The sequence below is a fragment of the Ursus americanus genome, chromosome 3, assembly GCF_024610735.1.
Source record: "Ursus americanus isolate L20-20 chromosome 3, mUrsAme1.1.p, whole genome shotgun sequence".
NCBI classification, from domain to species: Eukaryota; Metazoa; Chordata; class Mammalia; order Carnivora; family Ursidae; genus Ursus; species Ursus americanus.
In genome coordinates, this window is record NC_142129.1 from 27,030,534 (window position 1) to 27,050,624 (window position 20,091).

The following is a 20,091-nucleotide window of genomic DNA, read 5'->3' on the forward strand; positions in this document are numbered from 1 at the left end:
CGCCCTGAGCTGAAGGCAGACACCCAACCGCTGAGCCACCCAGGCGCCCCACACTTTACCCAATTCTATTACCATTTAAAACATCCGTGGTATAATAATAACTTTTATACAACCTAGAGCAGCATTAAAAATACTTTTGTTTTTGCTTTTTTCTAAAAACTGATAATAGTTTTTTTTTTTTTTTTTTAAGATTTTATTTATTTATTCGACAGAGATAGAGACAGCCAGCGAGAGAGGGAACACAGGCAGGGGGAGTGGGAGAGGAAGAAGCAGGCTCATAGCGGAGGAGCCTGATGTGGGGCTCGATCCCATAACGCCGGGATCACGCCCTGAGCCGAAGGCAGACACTTAACCGCTGTGCCACCCAGGCGCCCCAGTTTTGTTATTTTTTTAATGGTGAATCTGGTTGCTCCTTTATAGTTGCTCTTTGAACACCTATTTCAGGAGGGGTGATAATATATAAGGAGAGTGCCTCTTTCTGATACTCCTAAATCTGTCCTAAGTTAATTCTTAAATTCTAGTAAGTATAAAGATGAGATAGTAAGTAGTGATTCACGGCATCTTACCATGGATGGTGTTGCTGATACTGATTTGTAAAGCTAAATAATAAGAGGGAAGGCAGAAAAGGAGGGATGAGAAGTAAAAACAGATCAGTAGATGAGCCTTTGAGTATGACACCAATCTAACCCTCCAACAAACACTTGAATTCTGGGCATTCTTAGTCCCTTACTTTGTGAAACTACAGTAAACACTGAAATCTGATACCTGAACAAATTTGAAAATCCAAGTCTTTATCTACTGTTTCATAAACCTGTATTGTATAACTAACCTTTAATTTTTGATCCAGTTATTTGTATTATTCCTTGACACTGAATCATTTTATGTTAATGGTCTTATCCATATTATTCACTAGCTTCCATTTTTTTCCAATAACAATTTCTTTACTTCTTGCCAATATGAGCAACTTCCGTGGAATTTTATATGAAAATACAAATAGAACTTTTAGACACATGTAAGTAGACTTTGATTATGGAGGGAAAATAGCTGAATTTTGGTGATATTAAAAATACAAATCTTTCCAAATTGTTTACTTGTCCGATAAAGTGGTAGATGGGTTTCGTAAATTTATTTTAACTCTATTTCATCTTGAATAGTAGAGTTGAAAGAGAGAACATGGGTTTTATATAATTTACCCATTTATTTATTTATTTTTAAAAGATTTTTATTTATTTATTTGACAGAGATAGAGACAGCCAGCGAGAGAGGGAACACAAGCAGGGGGAGTGGGAGAGGAAGAAGCAGGCTCATAGCGGAGGAGCCTGATGTGGGGCTCGATCCCATAACGCCGGGATCACGCCCTGAGCCGAAGGCAGACGCTTAACCGCTGTGCCACCCAGGCACCCCATAATTTACTCATTTAGATAAACATTATTCTTTCAGGTAACTTTAATAAATAGGCTACATTTGAGGTTTTTAGTGCAGTTGAAGAAATACCGTCAAATTGGCCTTTAATTTTCACCTAATATATGTTAGCCTGTAATTTCTTGGGGTTTCTGTTTTCCATTCAATGATTATATCAGGGGTCCTCAAGACCACCCCACAGTTGATTTGCTAGAAGAACTCAACATGACTAGGCATATAGTGGGGTACTCAGGGCAAAGATTTATGACAGTGAAAGGATATAAAACAAAATCAACAAAGGGAAAGACACATGGGTTTATGTCTGAGGGAAACCACATACAACTTTGCCATAGTCTTCTCCCGTTGGAGTTGCAGGGACTGCACATAATTCCTCCAGTAATAAGCTGTTACAACACATGGTAAATGTTGTCTAAAAGAGAAGCTCATTAGGGACTCAGTGCCCAGGGTTTATTCGGGGCTACTCACGTAGTCCTCCCCTTTCCAGCGCATATCAAGGTATAGACTCCCAGAAGGAAAGCAGGTGTTTAGGATTAAGCACATTGTTAGCACAAATAGTTGAGGCACAGTGAGCCCATCTTATCAGGGAATGATAAAAACCCTCTTGGAATCCCAGTTTCCAGATGCCAGCTCAGAGCTAACTTTACAAGCAGCCCTTTCTAAGGATGGCAGTCTCGGGCCTGCTGTGTTAACTGTTTCTCTGCACAATAGTGGTTACATTTTATACAACATTTTGAAAGCCGTCATTAAGGTACTCATCTCAGAGGAATTTAATCTAATAAGAGGTTTTGTCAGATAATCCTATATTAAAATGGACTCTCTAAGGAACATGTGATGCTGTTTACTTAAATTTATAAGGAATTTTTTAATTGAATACATTTCATTTAGACTCTCATGCATTTAAAGCCAAGAATATTTTGTGAATTATAAAACAGGTTTTGTATATTATATTTAGTGTCACTCCTTTTTTTTTTTTTTTAAAGATTTTATTTATTTGACAGAGAGAGAGACAGCCAGCGAGAGAGGGAACACAAGCAGGGGGTGTGGGAGAGGAAGAAGCAGGCTCATAGCAGAGGAGCCTGATGTGGGGCCTGATCCCATAACGCCAGGATCACCCCCTGACGCTTAACCACTGTGCCACCCCGGCGCCCCTATATTTAGTGTCACTCCTAAAGGTGCTATTAATAATATCTGAAGATGCGGGAGATATTTTCACTATTGATTCTTGTGGAAGATGAGTGTTTTGAGAATTTTTCCATCTCATTTTTGAGCCCTGTACTTCCGATAGAGAAAATATTATTGGACTTACATATGGTAATTTTGGAAGAAATAGTAGTAATAATTGTATAAGTACTTTTTTCCCTCGTGGACTAATAAAGTTGAAACAAAGAAGTAAGACTAGATTTCTTTGTCAGATTTTTTTAAAAAGTAAATGCTTTTTAAATTTTTATTATCCTTGTTATGTCATATATACCACTTTACCAACAACTAATGGGATGTGTGTGATGCTGTTATAGTCGAAATTCAAGGGATTAGACCAATTAAATTTAAATTCTTACTGAAAATTTTTATTTTCCATGAGATTTAATGTTATAAAAATACAAGTTCTCTTTGCAATAACATCTATGCTAATGTGTTTAAGATTTTATTATAGGCTTTTGAAATTTTGGCAGTACTTTATCCATTATTTATAAAAAATTAACATGCAACTTTAAAATTTAAATAATTTATGTTAGCGAAGTGGTCCTCCTTCAGAGAAAGATATTTAAATTATAAATTATGAATGTAATAATTGTCATCTTAAATTATATCCCTTTCATATTATTTTGCAGGTCCTAATCTACCCATGGCAACAGTTGACATAAAAAATCCAGAAATCACTACCAATAGATTTTATGGTCCACAAGTCAACAACATTTCCCATACCAAAGAAAAGAAAAAAGGAAAAGCTAAAAAGAAGAGATTAACCAAGGCAGATATTGGAACACCAAGCAACTTCCAGTAAGAGAATTCTTTTGATTTTACTCACTTCTGCTCTTGAGTTTTACCTTTTTAGAAAATTTTGTTTTCTTTTTGGAAAGACCCTTACATTTATCATTTTCATACTTTTTTCACTATAGATTTTGTTGGAGTTGTTTTTTGTTTTTTGTGGGTTTTTTTTTTTTTTTTAAAGATTTTATTTATTTATTTGACAGAGACAGCCAGCGAGAGAGGGAACACAAGCAGGGGGAGTGGGAGAGGAAGAAGCAGGCTCATAGCGGAGGAGCCTGATGTGGGGCTCGATCCCAGAACGCCGGGATCACGCCCTGAGCCGAAGGCAGACGCTTAACCGCTGTGCCACCCAGGCACCCCTTTTGTGGGTTTTTTTAAGGCTATTGTTCAGTAGACTTTCTGTGAGTCTTACAGTTTATTACGTTTCTACTCATCAGAAAAGAAAAATTAGATTAAGTTGTTTCTTTAAGTAATTGTTGGACATAATGATCTCTTACTTTTTCCCTAAAAATGGGATTTGGAAATTGCCTAGAGGCACTGTCTTGGTCCATTTGGGCTGCTGTAACAGAATACCATAGACTGAGTGGCTTATAAACAACAGACATTTGTTTCTACAGTTCTGGAGATTGGGAAGAGGCAGGCAGAATTTACTGCCTGGTAAATAGACAGCTGTCTTCTAACTGTCTTCCTCACATGTTGGAAGAGGGCAGGAGAACTCTCTGGGGCCTTTGTTTTAAGGGCACTAATCCCATTCTTCAGAGATCCACCCTCAAAACCTAATCACCTCCCCAAATCCTTACCTCCAAATACCATCATATTGGGGATTAGGTCTCAACATAGGAATTTTTAAGGGACACAAACATTAGTCTATAGTAGGCATCATCAAACCTTTGGTATTTATTTGACATATTTTAAGCATTTTCATATACATCATTTCATTAGCTCATTACAAAATTCCTATCCTCTCATATATATAATGCTTGTATTCTTCTGTTAGTTTGACAGTTGAGGAAATAGGTGCTCAGAAAGATGGTGCAAAAATGTTAAAACTCAGTTTAACTGAGAGGCCAGTCCTGGCCTCCTGACTCCTCACACAGTTTTTCCCTGAATATGGGTATGTGTATGAGAACTATTAGGTCAGGCCCAAAATTTATTGGTTGGATCGGATTTCATATATTTTATGTTTTAAATGCTCTTTATGTATTTTCTATTTTTTATTTATATATATTTTTCGTCTACTTCTTTAGGCACATTGGACATGTTGGTTGGGATCCGAATACTGGCTTTGATGTAAGTGTCTTTTCAAGCCATAAATATCATTGCTCTAAATATGTGGTAATGCTGTGGCTTGTCACAGCATTTATCAATAAATTATCACAGCATTTATTTATCAATAAATTTTTATTAATCATTTTTGTGAATTCTAGCGTTTATTTGAATGTGTTTATGTACATATACCACTGAGGTTGGAAACCTTAGTATTGTTCTGTCATTTATGGCTATGTCTATAAAGACAAAGGTTTTATACTCCTTGGATTTATATACTGTAACACAGAGGCACATAGGTGGCTCAGTCAGACTCTTGGTTTCAGCTCAGGTCATGATCTCAAGGTCGTGAGATCAAACCCTGAGGAGGCTCTGCACTCAGCACGGAGTCTGCTTGATATTCTCTCTTTCCCCCTCCCTTTGCTCCTCCCCTGCTTGCACTCTCAAACAAACAAACAAACAAATAAATAATCATATCTACTGTAATATAAAATTCTTGTGTGTTGACAGCCTGCTAACTGATCATTTTAGGGGAACGTATGGCAAATTATTGGAAGGTACTATAATCAAATTCTGAATATCCAGTTGTTATATTATCTAGATCTTTTCATTCTTTTCTTTTTGGCAGTTTTGTCATTATTTAATTTTTAGCACTATGAACAAGGTAGGTGAAACTGCTGGCAAAAATAAGTGTTTTTAACATTTTTATCTATTTTGGTTGCTTAAGTAATATGTATTTCACATGTGACAGATGATCAGTGTTTGGAAAATTTTTTTTGAAGAGAAATATTATTTGTGATTGGGGTGAGAAATCCTTCTGGGTTTTTTTGTTTTTAACTACAGTGTTAACTCCACAGCAGTTAGAATGCCTCTTTGTGTTGGGCTCTGTACAGGATGCTGAGGTTATAAGGAGGTCCTTTTTGAAATTTTCAAATTGACTTACTTTTTAAATTTGTGATTATACCTAAATCTTATTTAGTAATAGATGAACATTGGAGATTTCTGAATCATGAATGGATTAGTAAAACTAAATGAGATGCCTTCTTTTTTAAGATAGGGAACAAAAAAAGAAAAATTTATTCTCTGTTCTTATCTTTTCTATTTTTTTTTAAATAAGAAAGGTTAGTTGGTTTATAAATAATCTAACCATGTTAAAAGTGTATAAATTTAAAATAATTTCATAAAGGGCACAGATGAGAACTAAATTTGAATTTGATCATGCTTATTTTAAAAAATTGGGATAGATTTTATAGTTAATAGTTACTTTATCTGTTGTAGCTGAATAATTTGGATCCAGAATTGAAGAATCTTTTTGATATGTGTGGAATCTCAGAGGCACAACTTAAAGACCGAGAAACATCAAAAGTTATATATGACTTCATTGAAAAAACAGGAGGTGTAGAAGCTGTTAAAAATGAACTGCGAAGGCAAGGTAACTTTTTTTTTTTCTTTTCTATTCAGGCATTCTAATCTTTTTTTTCCTTGTGAATTTTTTGAGGTCATTTTCATGGAAGACAGCTACACACATTCATGTGAACTTTCCTTAAAGTTAAATTCAATTTGAATTTATAGATAAGTAGTTTGGCCTGGCTGCTTTGCATTATTTTGATATAACTAAAAAATTTGATCAGGTTTTTCTTACAAAAAGTCTTCTTTGCCACCTTATTCATTTGGGCTTGGTTTTCTTCTTCCTAGTTTTTGTGTACTGGAGCAAAAGCTCCGGTAAAAGCATTCTTCTAAGGAATTTAACTGTCATTTAGATTAGGTATTTGACTTACCTGTATCTTTTTCACTACTGATGTTCATTCAGTCTTTCATTCATTCATATGTTCAGTGGCTTTTTTTTTTTTTTTTTGGTCAGCACTCACCTCCACTCAGGATATTTAGATGTAAATAAACCGTTTCTGTCCTCAGAAATCTTACAGTCTAGAGTGGAAACAAGTATACAGTCCATAGTTGCTATTGTAGAAACACAGTGTTAGTTTAAATGAAACTAGTGTGATGCTAATTTATCTTATTTTTTGAAGAAATTACATTTCCAGATTCTGTGGATTTTTAATGAAAACATCTTGGGCATAGCACTGTTGTTTTTAAATGCTCCCAGAGTAAGTCACGTTTACAATTAGTGTGTTCCTTGACCCTCTTTTTGTCCACTGTTAACACACACACTTTGGCATTACTCTACCAGATGTCACCCGGCATCTCTCTGAGCTCTCTGAATTTATAAGTTTATAAATCACTCTTGACATTTACTAGTTCATCCATACATCTGCCCTCACACCTGAATTCCTGTGACTAAGAGTTGACTATATTAACTTGATTGGGTTTGTTTTTCAAACTTTATTGTGATTGCTTTTTACTCTAGCTGTTTTCAAAGCATCAAATTAGGCAAAGTCTTTCCTCAGTTGAATTACCTAAAACAAAAAAATATACAGGCATTAAAAAAACATGCTTTGGGAACAAAGTTATATTCTTGTCATACTCAAGAATCTGACTCCCACATTGGAATCTTTTAGACACCAAAGAATGATTTTATAGAAGGTAGATCTTTTCAAAGGAAGAGTAAAAAAACTAATGATTTATTAAGGAAATGTTTTCCAGGGAGAACATGTAATGTGTTCAAAGTATTAAAAAAATTAGAGGAGAAGTTTATGAAGTTGTCTTAAAAATATATTTTGTAAAAAAAAAAAACATGTATAGTAAAATCTACTGAATCAAATCTCTTGAAATTTGTTTTGTAAAATTATGTAATCAGGTTTTTAAAAGTAGTAGACTTGTGATTTCCAACATTTTTTTTTTTTGTGCGTCTGTGCAATTGTTTGAAGGCCATTAACTCAATTATCTGTGTAGGTCCACCACAATGGAGTGTATGTATGCGGGATGTTATTTGACCCAGTGCTCTAAATTATGCATGCTTTGATATGTTTATTTTCAAAGAAGCTAGAGTTCATTTATCCTGTTTCCAAATCTAACATCTAGTGAGATTATTTGCCCTCTACTCAAACTAATTTATTTCTATATGAGTCCGAGCTTATATTTCATCTATACTTGAGATAATTCTAATGAAATTCTCTAGATATTTTAAAACACCTCTTACCCACAGCACCACTGTTTTTATTGTTGCTTATTATACTTATTCCTAGTGATTGCTTTTCATACTTGGCGTTATTTCAGTAACCTATACAAAATATAGTTAGATTTTTACATTAATTTGGTTCAGGGAGGGGGTACTTAATATAAATACACACACAGTTAGTTCTATAAATGCCTACTCAGGGAGTTGTCAGTATTCCCATAAATTTAAATTTGTGTCGAATAGCATTTTTCTGTTTGCTTTACTTTGATGAGAGTGCATAAGAGCAGTTCTTTAATGTTTCCTGAATTCTATAATACTATATTTCTTTTAAATATTAGTTATTTTTATATTGCTTTATAATTTCTGCCTATGATACCTGTAAATGTCAAATATCTAGAGAGCTAGTTATCTATTACTCTTAATGTTGATCTGCAATAATAATTTTTAAGTATATGAGCTTTTTTTGTAGTATAACCTCAAGACAAGTTTTCTTCCTGTGTCAGTCTTTCTTCCTTTTTAACTAAACTTCGATATTAAGAAGTTTTATTTGCTGTAATTTTTGTTTCATACTTTTGACTTTCTTTTTTAGAAATCTAAGAACTATTGTCATTCTGATTCTGGTGTTTGTGGTGACTCAGAGTTTTGCAAGTCTCAAGGCCATCAGATTTTCTCTTGGTGTGTGTGGTATCTGCTTAGCAGGCATTTTTTATGTGTGGAAACATCTAACTCCCATTGTGCCCTTTCCTCTCCTTTTTTAATTCTTTCACATTTTTATGTTGGGATATGGCATGTTTTTTTGCATACTTATTTTTATGTAGAAATAATACGGACTATAAAAAAATAGAAAGTTGGTAATAGAGATTTTCCTCATAAAAACGTAGAGACGTTTCCAGTCACTTTTCAAGATCATAGAAAGGCTGAACTTGTGCTATGCCCAAACTGGATGTAGTTATTAATTTACTCACAATCAATTAAGGCTTCCCTTTTCCCTAGGCAATGATTTAATGTCTATTCCAATTAATAATAGCTAGAACTCAAGTTATACCAATAAAGGTACTTACTACAAGTTCAAAAGAACTTTTATTCTCTCTACTGAAGAAATACATGATTTTACATATAAAAGATTGTGGATTCAGAGTCCTCGATGAGACCATGAGAGATGACTTACTAATACTTTTTATAGTAGGATAGGGTGGGTATCTTGATTAACAAACAAGTAAATCATTAACTATTTGAAATATAAGCCTTAGACTGATTAAAATTGCTGGTAGTATGTGATGTACTATCCCTATTCAGAGTATACATAATACATTTATGTCATATCCTCCTGGTTTTGCTCTTCTATTAGAAAATATGTTAGAAAAGGACTTTGCTTTTAGCAAGTTTAATAAGTCTCCTTCCTCACTTTGGATCCAGTCAGAAAATTGGGTAGACCTTTGCTGCAACACTCAGACCTCCAGTGTGCCTTGAATGTAAATCATAGGAACTTCCCCCTGTGATGGCTGACATCTAAGTGGGGTAACTCTCCTGTTTGCGATATATATTATTTCCACTTTTAAAAGTTTGTATGCAAGGAGACAGTACCCTGTGAGTATTGGTCTTTCTGCATATTTTATCTAATGTTTATATTTGGTAGCATATTTCCCATGATTGTCCCAAATTAAATTGGAAGATACCATTTTATTTCCTTTGAAATGAGGGCTTTTTCCCCCCTCTCTGGTATCATTGTATTATTGAACATCTAAATGTGCTTGTTGTCGTTTGTAGTTAGGGTTGGCATTTGTATTTTGTAAGCTTATAGAACTATCCATCAATAATATAGCTTATATCACTAAATACAAATAGTTTTTATGTATTCTAGGATTTCTCTCCTAAAAATAGTTAATTTTTCTCTCTAGTCCTTAAATGAATGGAGAAGTAATGAAGTTCATTATTAATATAAATTTGTGTTGTATACCGTTGGTAAACTCATGTCTCCAGAAATGTAATAAATGTGTACTTTGAATTTGTTTCCTTGTTATATCTTACATTTTTACTTAAGTAGAAAAAGAATGTGAATATCATTAATACCAGAGTAGTGTTAATATTTTATTAATAACTTTGGTTTTACAGTGTGTAGAAATTCTGTTAATTTATTAATAGTTAGTTGTGTCTTCTGACTCAGTAGTTGAATATTTCACCTGAGCAAGCTTCGCTTACTGCTGTCACTAGAATTACTGACCATCTTATAGAAATATGGAATATTATATATATTATTATATATTATAATATATTGTATTAGAGTATATTACTGTATGTTTTTACACATAGTCTATTTTTAGAGAATAAGACATAAAATATAAATGTAAGGTGGCAAAGGTTTAAATTTTAAAAGAAAAAGTATTCAATTTGGGTTTAGCTCAGATTAACCTGAATAAACTCTGATAGGTTATGCTACATCAGCTGTTTAATTCTGAATGTAAATTAATTTTATAAAATAACTAAATAAACTCAGTTCTTTAAAGAGGGAAAGTATCCATTAATTTTTATGAAAATGTTAAATAATGCTAATTGACCAAAGTGTTTAATTTTGTTGTGATATTTTTGTTGTTATATAAGAAAGTGTTTATTCCCTTACTTCAGAAGTGATGCTGATTCCTAAAAACTACATTCTACAGTTTTAGCTAATATTTTTCAAGAAACAACAACAAGGTGATCTTCAGTTGAGTATTCCCAAATAGAATGATGAGAGATCATCTGTGCTCACATATCCTTGTAAACTACAATACAAAGATGAGGCCTGTTTTTTCTCGTGTCATTTTTTTTATGTATCTCGAAGTAAGTTTTTTTTTCAGTATGATTTTGTGTGGGGAAAAAGCATGCTTTCCTTTTTCTGTTTTTATTTCAGCACCACCTCCTCCACCACCATCTAGGGGAGGGCCGCCTCCTCCTCCCCCTCCTCCACATAGCTCAGGCCCTCCGCCCCCTCCTGCCAGGGGCAGAGGCGCTCCTCCTCCACCACCTTCAAGAGCTCCCACAGCTGCACCTCCACCGCCGCCTCCGTCCAGGCCAGGTGTAGGAGTCCCTCCACCGCCACCAAATAGGATGTACCCTCCTCCACCTCCAGCGCTTCCCTCCTCAGCACCGGCAGGGCCTCCACCACCACCTCCACCTCTGTCGTTGGCGGGGTCAGCGGCACCACCCCCGCCACCTCCACCTCCGCCTCCACCGGGGCCTCCGCCTCCCCCTGGCCTCCCTTCTGATGGTGACCATCAAGTTCCAACTCCTGCAGGAAACAAAGCAGCTCTTTTAGATCAAATTAGAGAGGGTGCTCAGCTAAAAAAAGTGGAACAGAACAGTAGACCGGTATCCTGCTCTGGAAGGGATGCACTTTTAGACCAGATACGACAGGGTATTCAGCTGAAATCTGTAAGTAATCTGTTCTTTTCAGTTTAGACTATCTGTTGTAATGGAATTTTAAAGTAATTTATAAGACAACTTGGGAAGTCTTTATTTCACTTTTTGCTTTCTTTCTCTTGGTATTCATGTTTTTAACCCTTTGAATTTCTGATACTTTTACATACCTTAAAATACACACTGATACTTTTACATACCTTAAAATACACACATTTATACCTATACCTGTGTAACTATATATATATATATATATATATGTAAAACCATTCTGTAATCGAAATATCACCCCAGAAATTCCCTCATGCCTCTTTCCAGTTAGTCCCCCTCTTAAAAAAAAAATCACTAATCTGGTTTCTGTCACTGTAGATTAGTTTTGCCTATTCTAGAACTTCATGTAAGTGGAATATTCCAACATGTTTGCTGTTCTAGACTTCACTTCTGAATACAATTTACTTTAAAGAAAAATCTTCAAACTATGGAGAAGTAAGCCCTACTTATAACCAATTATTATCACCTTGGTAAGTTCAAACCATTACCTTTATGAAAACTAAACTGTATTCTAAAGTTCCTGTGTTCTGAAGTTTAGATTAGTAGAGAATCCAGCTCTGCAGAAAATGGAAAGAGTTTGGATAGTGGTGGTAAATAATTTTGAAATCTCTGTACTGGATGAGGCAGAAGTTGTCAAACTGGTTTTTTTTAAAGGACCACATAGTAAATATTTTAGGCTTGCAGGCTAATGTGGTCTGTGTCACAACTACTCAGCTCTGCTGTTGTGCCACAAAAGCAGCAGCATAGACCATGCATAACTGAATGGGCATGACTGTGTTCTATAAAGCTTTTTTTAGGGACACTGAAATTTGAATTTCGTATAATTCTCACATGTCGCAAATATTCTTTTGATGTTATTCCAGCCATATAAAAATGTATAATTCACTTTTTACTTTAAAAAGTTCTACAAAAATAGGATGGATTAGATTTGGCCCATGGGCAATAGTTTGCTGACCCCTTTTCTAGAACCTAAACTGCCTGCATTCACATACTTCCTTCTGAGAGTACGTGTAGTATGCCAGTTCCAACAGGAACGTTTGCTCTGCGGGGCTTCAGACAGGTAATGGGCAGTAGATTTTTCTATGCGGTAAATAAAGATGAAAGAAGGGGATTTTAACTGAAAATTATTTTGTGACATAGAGAATTATGGTAACTTTCTAAATCTCCAAAGCTTTGGCTAGGAAGAGAATGATGGATAGGGAACACAGCTAATTGAATGAAAACATTTAAACATGGTCATAGCACAGATTTAAAAAACTCTGATCTTTAAAACGTATCTAGAACTTTTTCTTGCCACGTGATCAACCCGTGAGCGCTGGTCTCTGCTCCCTCTCCGCTTTTAGTTTAGACTAAAGGTTTCTCAGGAACAGTTGAAGAATTTTGAGCAGTTGTTAGTGGGAAGAATTAGTGTCGAAATGACCACAGTCATGGTGAATAACAGGTTTTAATGGAGTCATTTTCAAGCTTGTAGCTTAGAATCTATGCCACCTCTGTGTCACTCATTCCCACATTTTCTGCTCTTAACTTACCTTTTTGTTTCTCTTTCCTATTTCTTTTCTCTTCCACAATCAACTTTTGTTTCTTTCTCTCATTTGCTGATACTTATTAGGTGTTATTTTTAATGAATTAGTTGTGTCCTCTTTTCATAATTTATTTATTTATTTATTTATTTTTTAAGATTTTATTTATTTATTCGACAGAGATAGAGACAGCCAGCGAGAGAGGGAACACAAGCAGGGGGAGTGGGAGAGGAAGAAGCAGGCTCACAGCGGAGGAGCCTGACGTGGGGCTCGATCCCACAACGCCAGGATCACGCCCTGAGCCGAAGGCAGACGCTTAACCGCTGTGCCACCCAGGCGCCCCTCTTTTCATAATTTAAAAAGTTGCTGAATTAAATTCCCTACTTATTTTCCCCATCATCACTTCTTCCCATCCCATCCCTACTCTCTCCCTGCCCAAAAAACCCTGTAAATTGATCTCTGCATTTCTTTTAGAAAAATGTGTTCCATTCTAAGTGTGGGCCATCCTTTCCCTAAATAATCACTTTTTAAAAAATAACTGCAGAGTAATATCCTAGAGGGCATAAATAAGTGAATTATTAGCATGTTATATATGTGATCTGAGTACATAATTTTATTTCATTTTTAGGAAACTATTCTGTGGTTGAAATTTCTGTGTTTCTTTAAACAGTCCATATAAATCATTTATTCAGTGATGAAAATTACTAACAAGATCACAGATTAAAGAGCTGGCAGGAAGGGTATCAGTATTCACTTATATATATTTTGAATTCCATGTTCACAGTACCTCACACAGCACCATGTCCAAGTCAGTGCTTTAGAAAACGTGTTCACGGCAGTGTCGTGCTCCTGCAGTGTTCCCTGCCTAGTATTACCAGCTTGCTTAAAGGGAGTCTGTTTCCCCTTATTACTAGTACACGTCTTTGAGAGCCCCGTGCTGACATTCAAAGCTCTGAAACTGTTTCTGTTGTCTTTTTCATTTGTAGCATTTCTGTACCAGTAATAGTTAACATCTGGTCTCTAAAAACCTTAAATACTAATGAATGGTCAGTATCTTATGGGGAATTACTTCGAATATTTTTAAAAGAAAAAGATCTATAAGTCCAGAAAGACGAGTAGTATTAGGAGAAGAGTTGTAAAGACCAAACATAAGAAGTTTGCCCTAACAAAGTAATTTTGGGGGGGGAAGTGATAGAGTTGAAATGAAACAGCTGTGTGATTTCATTTTTAATTATACTTGTATTCTACCTTTACATAGGAAATATAATTCCAGAGAGACAAAATTAACAAAATGAATATTTTGTATAAATGACTGCTCATTTTAGGCAAAGTACACTTAGAAGCAGTACTTCCTAAAATTTTTTTCCCCCCTGAATCTCTACAGATTTTCTGTATTTTCTCTTTTTTTAATGAGAGTTTAAATCAGGGAGTATTTTGTATAGAAATTAGATTTTAATGAGACCCCTTGAGGTTGATTTTTTTTCCCCCTTGAATGTAGTTGGTTGCCTTGTGAAGTAGGTACATTTTGAAAGCTACCTAACTGATCTCCTTGAAGAGATGTTATATGCTATGAGAAAGAAAGTTCATTTTGAGTTAAAATTATGTATATATAAACATAGTATATAACGTTATAGAGCTTGTTAGTAAAGCTGAGTTTTTATAGGCAAGCAGAAGTCTCTTCAGTTGCTTTTAGATATCTTAAGTGTCCTTCTCACCTAAACAACTCCAAGAATCTGGATATTACCTTAGTTTTGTTAAAATGTTCCTTGATAATAGTTTCAAGGTTTCATCAGCTAAGGCTTTGTGTACTAGAAAGAAAATGAACAGAAGTAATCCATATGAAGGGCACGTATTATTTAGGGAAAGGTTTGTTATTTTAAAATTTGGAAATGTGTTGATGACTTTATACATTAAGGAGTATATGAATAATTATTTTAAGGCAGCAGTTTATTTCTTCTTAACTTAGTTAATCCTGTCCTGGGCTTGTGTGCTCTTCCCCCCCCCCCTCCTTTTTTTAAATAGGAAGTGATTCTAAAAAAGTTAGACTTTCTGGAGACAAAAATTTTTTGCTAAGAATTTATTTCTAAATTTTGCTAACTGTCTTTTCCAAGGTATCTGATGGCCAAGAGTCTACACCACCAACACCTGCACCCACTTCAGGAATTGTGGGTGCATTAATGGAAGTGATGCAGAAAAGGAGCAAAGCCATTCATTCTTCAGGTATATTTACATGTCATAAGTATATGTAATTTTAGTATTTGAGTTTTATTTTCTTTTGATTTTATGATAGTCTTTGTTAGCTTTTCCTCTGCTGTTGAGGCCGTTATTAAGCACATGTATACCACCATGTAAGTGGATATTACTTTCAAAAGGGAAAGCAGTGGGTCTTGCTGATACGATGCTTGAGGTTTACTAAAGAGCTTCCCCAGCATGATGTACCAGAATCAGATCTTTGTTCTTCTCGAATCTATTATTTACTCCCTATGGACCTCAATTTTCTTATTTGTTGTTGGAGAGAATTCATGAATCATGATTGATATGAAGAATAAATAAAATAATATTTAACCAGCAGATTACCTAGCATATATAGTAAGCGCTCAATAAATTTCATTTTTCTTCTCTTCGTTTCTTTATAAGGATGTGGATATCTAGGATCTATTACCAATATTTATCTTCCTTAAATAGACATATTTATTCTCATACTGTGTGATAGAGAGAGAATAGGCTATTTCATTCTGTAGATATTTATCGTGGGATAATAATAAAAAAACAACAAAAATCCCTGCCTTCATGGAGCATGAATTCCAGTGAGAGGCAAACAGTAAACAAACTAAGTTAGAAAAATATATAATATGTTAAATGGTGATATGTATACTAAGGACAAAAATTAAGCAGAAAGGGAGATATAGGGACTTACAGGATGTGGGAGGGAAGTTCATTTTGAAATAGGATGAGGCCTAACTGAGGTGACATTTGAAAAAAAGACCAGAAGGAGTTCAGGGAGTAAACCATATAGAAAACTGGGGAAAATGTGTTCATTCAGGTGGAAAGAACAGCCAGTGCAAAGTCCCTGAGGTTGAGGAACATCAGTGAGGCCAGTGTGACTGAGTAGGGAAGGAAGGGAAAGAATAGTAAGGTAATGAAGTATGAGAGATAGTAGGAGGCCAGTAGTAAGGCTTTGGAGGCCATGAATATGATGGGAAGCCACTGGAAGGTCCTTAGCAGAGGAATGGCAATGATCCAAGCAAGAGACAGCAAAGATTTGAATCAGATTGGTAGCACCAGTGAGCTGGGGTTGAATACTAGGTATATTTTGACTGTGGAGTTTGCTGATGAATTGGAAGTGAGGTTTGGAAAAAAGAAAGGACTGAAAGATGACTCCCAAGATTTTTGACTTGAGCATGAAAGGGATGAAATTTTCATTAATGGAGTGGGATAAGATTTAGGAGGGGCAGGTTTGAGAGGAAAGATCAGGAGTTTGGGTTTTGTAAATATTAAATTTGAGATACTTACTAAAAATTCAAACATAGATGTGGTGTAGGCATTTGGTTGTGAGCCTGGAGTTGAGGGGCAAGGTCTGGACTGTTATAATAAATTTGCATGTCATTAAAATAGCCGTGGTATTTAAAGTTACAGAATGGGATGGGATCATTAAAGAAGTGGATATAAATAGAGAAGAGAAGGTGTAATAGTCTGAAGGCTGGAGAGTGCAGTGTCTTAGAAGACACATGAAGTGTTTGAAGGAGGATAGAGTGACAATCTGGGTCAAATGTGCATGATCGGTCAAGAAAGCGAGAGCAGGAAATTGACCTTTAGCTTTAGCAACAGTAAGTCATTGGTGACCGGGAGAGAGCAATGTCACTAGGTTCAGGAGAAAATAGAAGGGTAGGAAGGGAGGCTGGGTATTTGGACGGCCTGCTCTGTCTCCTTAGTGGCTCACTGTCGTCAGTGTCAATGAGTTTCCTGCCTATCACTGGAATTATAACTGGAATTGGTAGCTGAACAATCTGTCAGGTGTATTTTTTACAACTTTTCTTAAAAAATACTCATTAAAGGGGCCTCTCTTAGATTTGAAATGTGTGAAAATTCAGAGGCCAACCCAAATGTGGGTTTACATATAAAGAAACACTGGTTGAAATTCACTACATGGATATTAAGGAACTAGAACCCAAGTCTTCTGACTCCTGTTCTGATCTTCAGCTGACCATCATACTCTTTAGATGTATTTTATTTGATTCCCATTTTAAATTGTCCTAGTAACCAGATTCCTCCAGAATTGGATGGTTTTGTTTCAAAAGTTAAATAATTGGAGAAATCATTCAAGAATCATGTATTTATTTATTTATACATGTTTTGATTGTTTGCCTTGATTTTCTTCTAGATGAAGATGAGGATGAAGATGATGAAGAAGATTTTGAGGATGATGATGAATGGGAAGACTGATCTATATATTATATATATATTTTTAAGGTGAAATACTAAACACTACTTTCTGTCTATGGATTCTGTAAAATTATCATGTAAATGTTCTACCAATTTGCTGTATATTTTTGTTGCCTTTTTTGCTTTTTTTTTATTAATCTGTGCAATACCTCATTTAATCTGTAAAGGTTTGTCAAAATCCTCTACAAAGCTACTCCCTGTTATTGTGTGCAAGTTTACACCAGGATGCTCACTTAATTTGTGAATATTTTTTTCATTCCATCAACAAGGGAGTTTAAATATTATATGTGAGACTGACAAAAACCTTAATGTAATTTAGTTATAATGCCAGAAGGAAAACACTATTTTCATACCCTACTTTTTCTGTACCTAAATTTTCTTATTAAAATCTAGTATAGCACTACATTCTTTTTTAAGTGATACAGACCTTAGTTTATTTAGCCTCTTCATTTTGAACACCATGCTACATGAATGTTGAAGCTGACACATTGCACAGTTCTCTAGACATCACTACACTGATGCAGTTTCTCAAGTTGTAGCAATATGCTCTGCATAATGTCACTACCGAGACACTAGTTGGGAAAATCAGTAACACACCTCTTACAACAATATTGCCTGTTCTTGTACAGAAGTGGTATTTGGAGGCTGGAATCATGAGGCGACCTTGCATACCTGTACTTGACTGAGATTATTTTTATGCTATAGCAAATGTGGCAGGCTCTTTTTAGCAAAAATTTAAAAATATTTTTGGTATTACTCTTAAACAGTTGTTTAAGTTTTTGCAGTTTGGGGAATTTTAGGGGTAATATTCTACATGAGCTGAAGGAGGCTCTACTTCAGTATCTGGTTAAATACACTATAAAAATCAGAACATTATAAAAATGATGTGGAATTATTTTTATTGTGTAGTCTGTATGGATTGAGGTATTCAGAAATACCAGCCATACAAATCGAATCTAGCTGGCAAAGGTTAACACTGTAATGCTGAACCTATTACGCTATTTAAAATTTTTTTTTATAATTGCTCAAGGTTTTTGTCAAATGTCTGGTGAAGGGTTACATTTTTCTTAAAAGATTGGTGGTCCCAGTGTCATATTTCTTGAAACATAACTGAGAATGATAGATTCTTTTTTTTTTAAATAAAACTTTACAACCTGCACATTTGTTAGGTATACTAAATTATGCGTTAAAATTAGGGTTTCCTTGCCTCTCTACAATACACTAATCTGCCTAAAGGTGGTTGTTTTCATATTTATAGTGCTAATTATCATACCTACCTACTTTAAATTTTAGGTAGAAAAACGATCTGATTTAAATACAGACACGTATTTTTCTCACATTGAGTCATATGCAGAATGTAGTTCCAAATGTATTTCAGTACTATAATCGCAATATCCAACTAAAAATTAAGCTCTCTAGAATTGTACCGACCAAAATCTAGTATTGGCATGATCTTGACAGGCTGGACCTGCAAGATATGGCTTGAATTTTAACCAGTTATCACATAATCTCTAGTGATCATGCATCTAGTTATCATAAGAAATAATTTAAAAGGTTTTGTTGCTGAAAGCAGTAAGTGGTGCAGTAAGATAGTTAAGTTATTCAAAGAATGTTACCTTTCTTGGAAGAGTAATTTAAACACAGGGGAAAGATTCTAGACTTTTTGTTTCTTGTAAAAACAGTGCCCTCTGCTGCTAGAAACCTTTTTCTGCTTACTCTCATTTTTACCGTGGCTTGAGCTCAGTGACGCTGAGTCTGGTGTGGATGAGGCCGGACAACCACTAACCAATAGAGTTAGGAATTTGTGCAAATGGTAAATAGAACATTATAATTATTTTAAGTATTATTAAGCATCCTCCTTTTTTTAAATTTTGACATTATAAAAAACATTTTAAAGATCCTAGAAATGTCTTTAAGGTAATGCCAATTTAAGATCTCTCTGAAATTTTGGCCAAGGAATTCAGGGTTCTCCAGCTAACTTCGGTGTGATAAATATTTATCAGGAGCTGCTCTGAGTAAAAGAATATCAATTCTTTGAGTTGGAAACGATTTTAAACATGTAAGATGGGTATAAAATTTGCCAAAGGTAATTGAGTTTATTCTTTTTGAAGGAAAAAAAAGGCTTTCTGTTGTTGCACAAAGTCTAAATTTCTATTGGTTGAAACACAGCAGCTGTGGAGTTCAGTCCAGCCATGAAGACTAAATCCGCTGTAGATGTGAAGGTTGCATGTTTCGGTCCTCCACCACCTTGCACTGTGGGCAGCACTATACCTGTGCGTTGTCTGAAAGCCTCCCATGTATACTGCAGCTAAATGATTGTCTGATAGCCTTCGCATTTAACAAACTAGCATGAGGCTTTTTATATGCTACGTGATAGACAATTTCAGCTAGCCACATATTGTATGTGTGAGATTCATAAAGACTTTTCAATCATTCATTTCCATTTATCAACCGAAATTTTGTTTAGTATGTGAATTTTTTTGAAATGTATAGTGATAGGATGTTGCACTGGTGGCAATTCATCATGGAGCATAATAAAATTAATTTGACCCAAATAGGCTAAAATGCTGTGTTTTTCTTTATTGTTAAGAGATCAAAACAATTTTTTTAACTGCAGATTATAGTAAAGGGTACACAGCAGTGAATGATGATGGTTGAAGTTTTCAGCAGACTGCATGCCCTGAGAGAGTGTGCCATTAAATAAACACGGTGAGCAAAAAGAATGTTACACCCTGTTCTGCTGAGAAACGTGCCAGCTGCTCAGCAGCTCCCTGGAAGCCACTGCTGGGGTATACGGAGCATTCACATTGCAAGGTCAAACTGGAGCTCTTTGGCGTACCAAAAATGTTGACGTTCCCTAAAATCAGAATGATACTGCAGTTTACTGGTCATTTCAGTAAAAGCCAAATATAGCAGTTCATGTGGGACCTA

General features: G+C 35.2%; 1 protein-coding gene across 1 annotated transcript in view; it reads left to right on the forward strand.

The window, feature by feature from the left end:
- WASL (WASP like actin nucleation promoting factor) overlaps positions 1 to 19,715 on the forward strand; it is a 64,281-nt gene extending 44,566 nt beyond the window's left edge. Inside the window, exons 6-11 of the mRNA XM_045792733.2 lie at positions 3,252 to 3,420; positions 4,659 to 4,701; positions 5,956 to 6,109; positions 10,641 to 11,161; positions 14,829 to 14,937; positions 17,099 to 19,715. Of these exons, the coding sequence (XP_045648689.1) occupies positions 3,252 to 3,420; positions 4,659 to 4,701; positions 5,956 to 6,109; positions 10,641 to 11,161; positions 14,829 to 14,937; positions 17,099 to 17,160 (1,058 nt within the window). The 3' untranslated portion in view covers positions 17,161 to 19,715. The remainder of the gene's footprint in view (positions 1 to 3,251; positions 3,421 to 4,658; positions 4,702 to 5,955; positions 6,110 to 10,640; positions 11,162 to 14,828; positions 14,938 to 17,098) is intronic.
- The last annotated feature ends 376 nt before the right edge of the window (positions 19,716 to 20,091 follow it).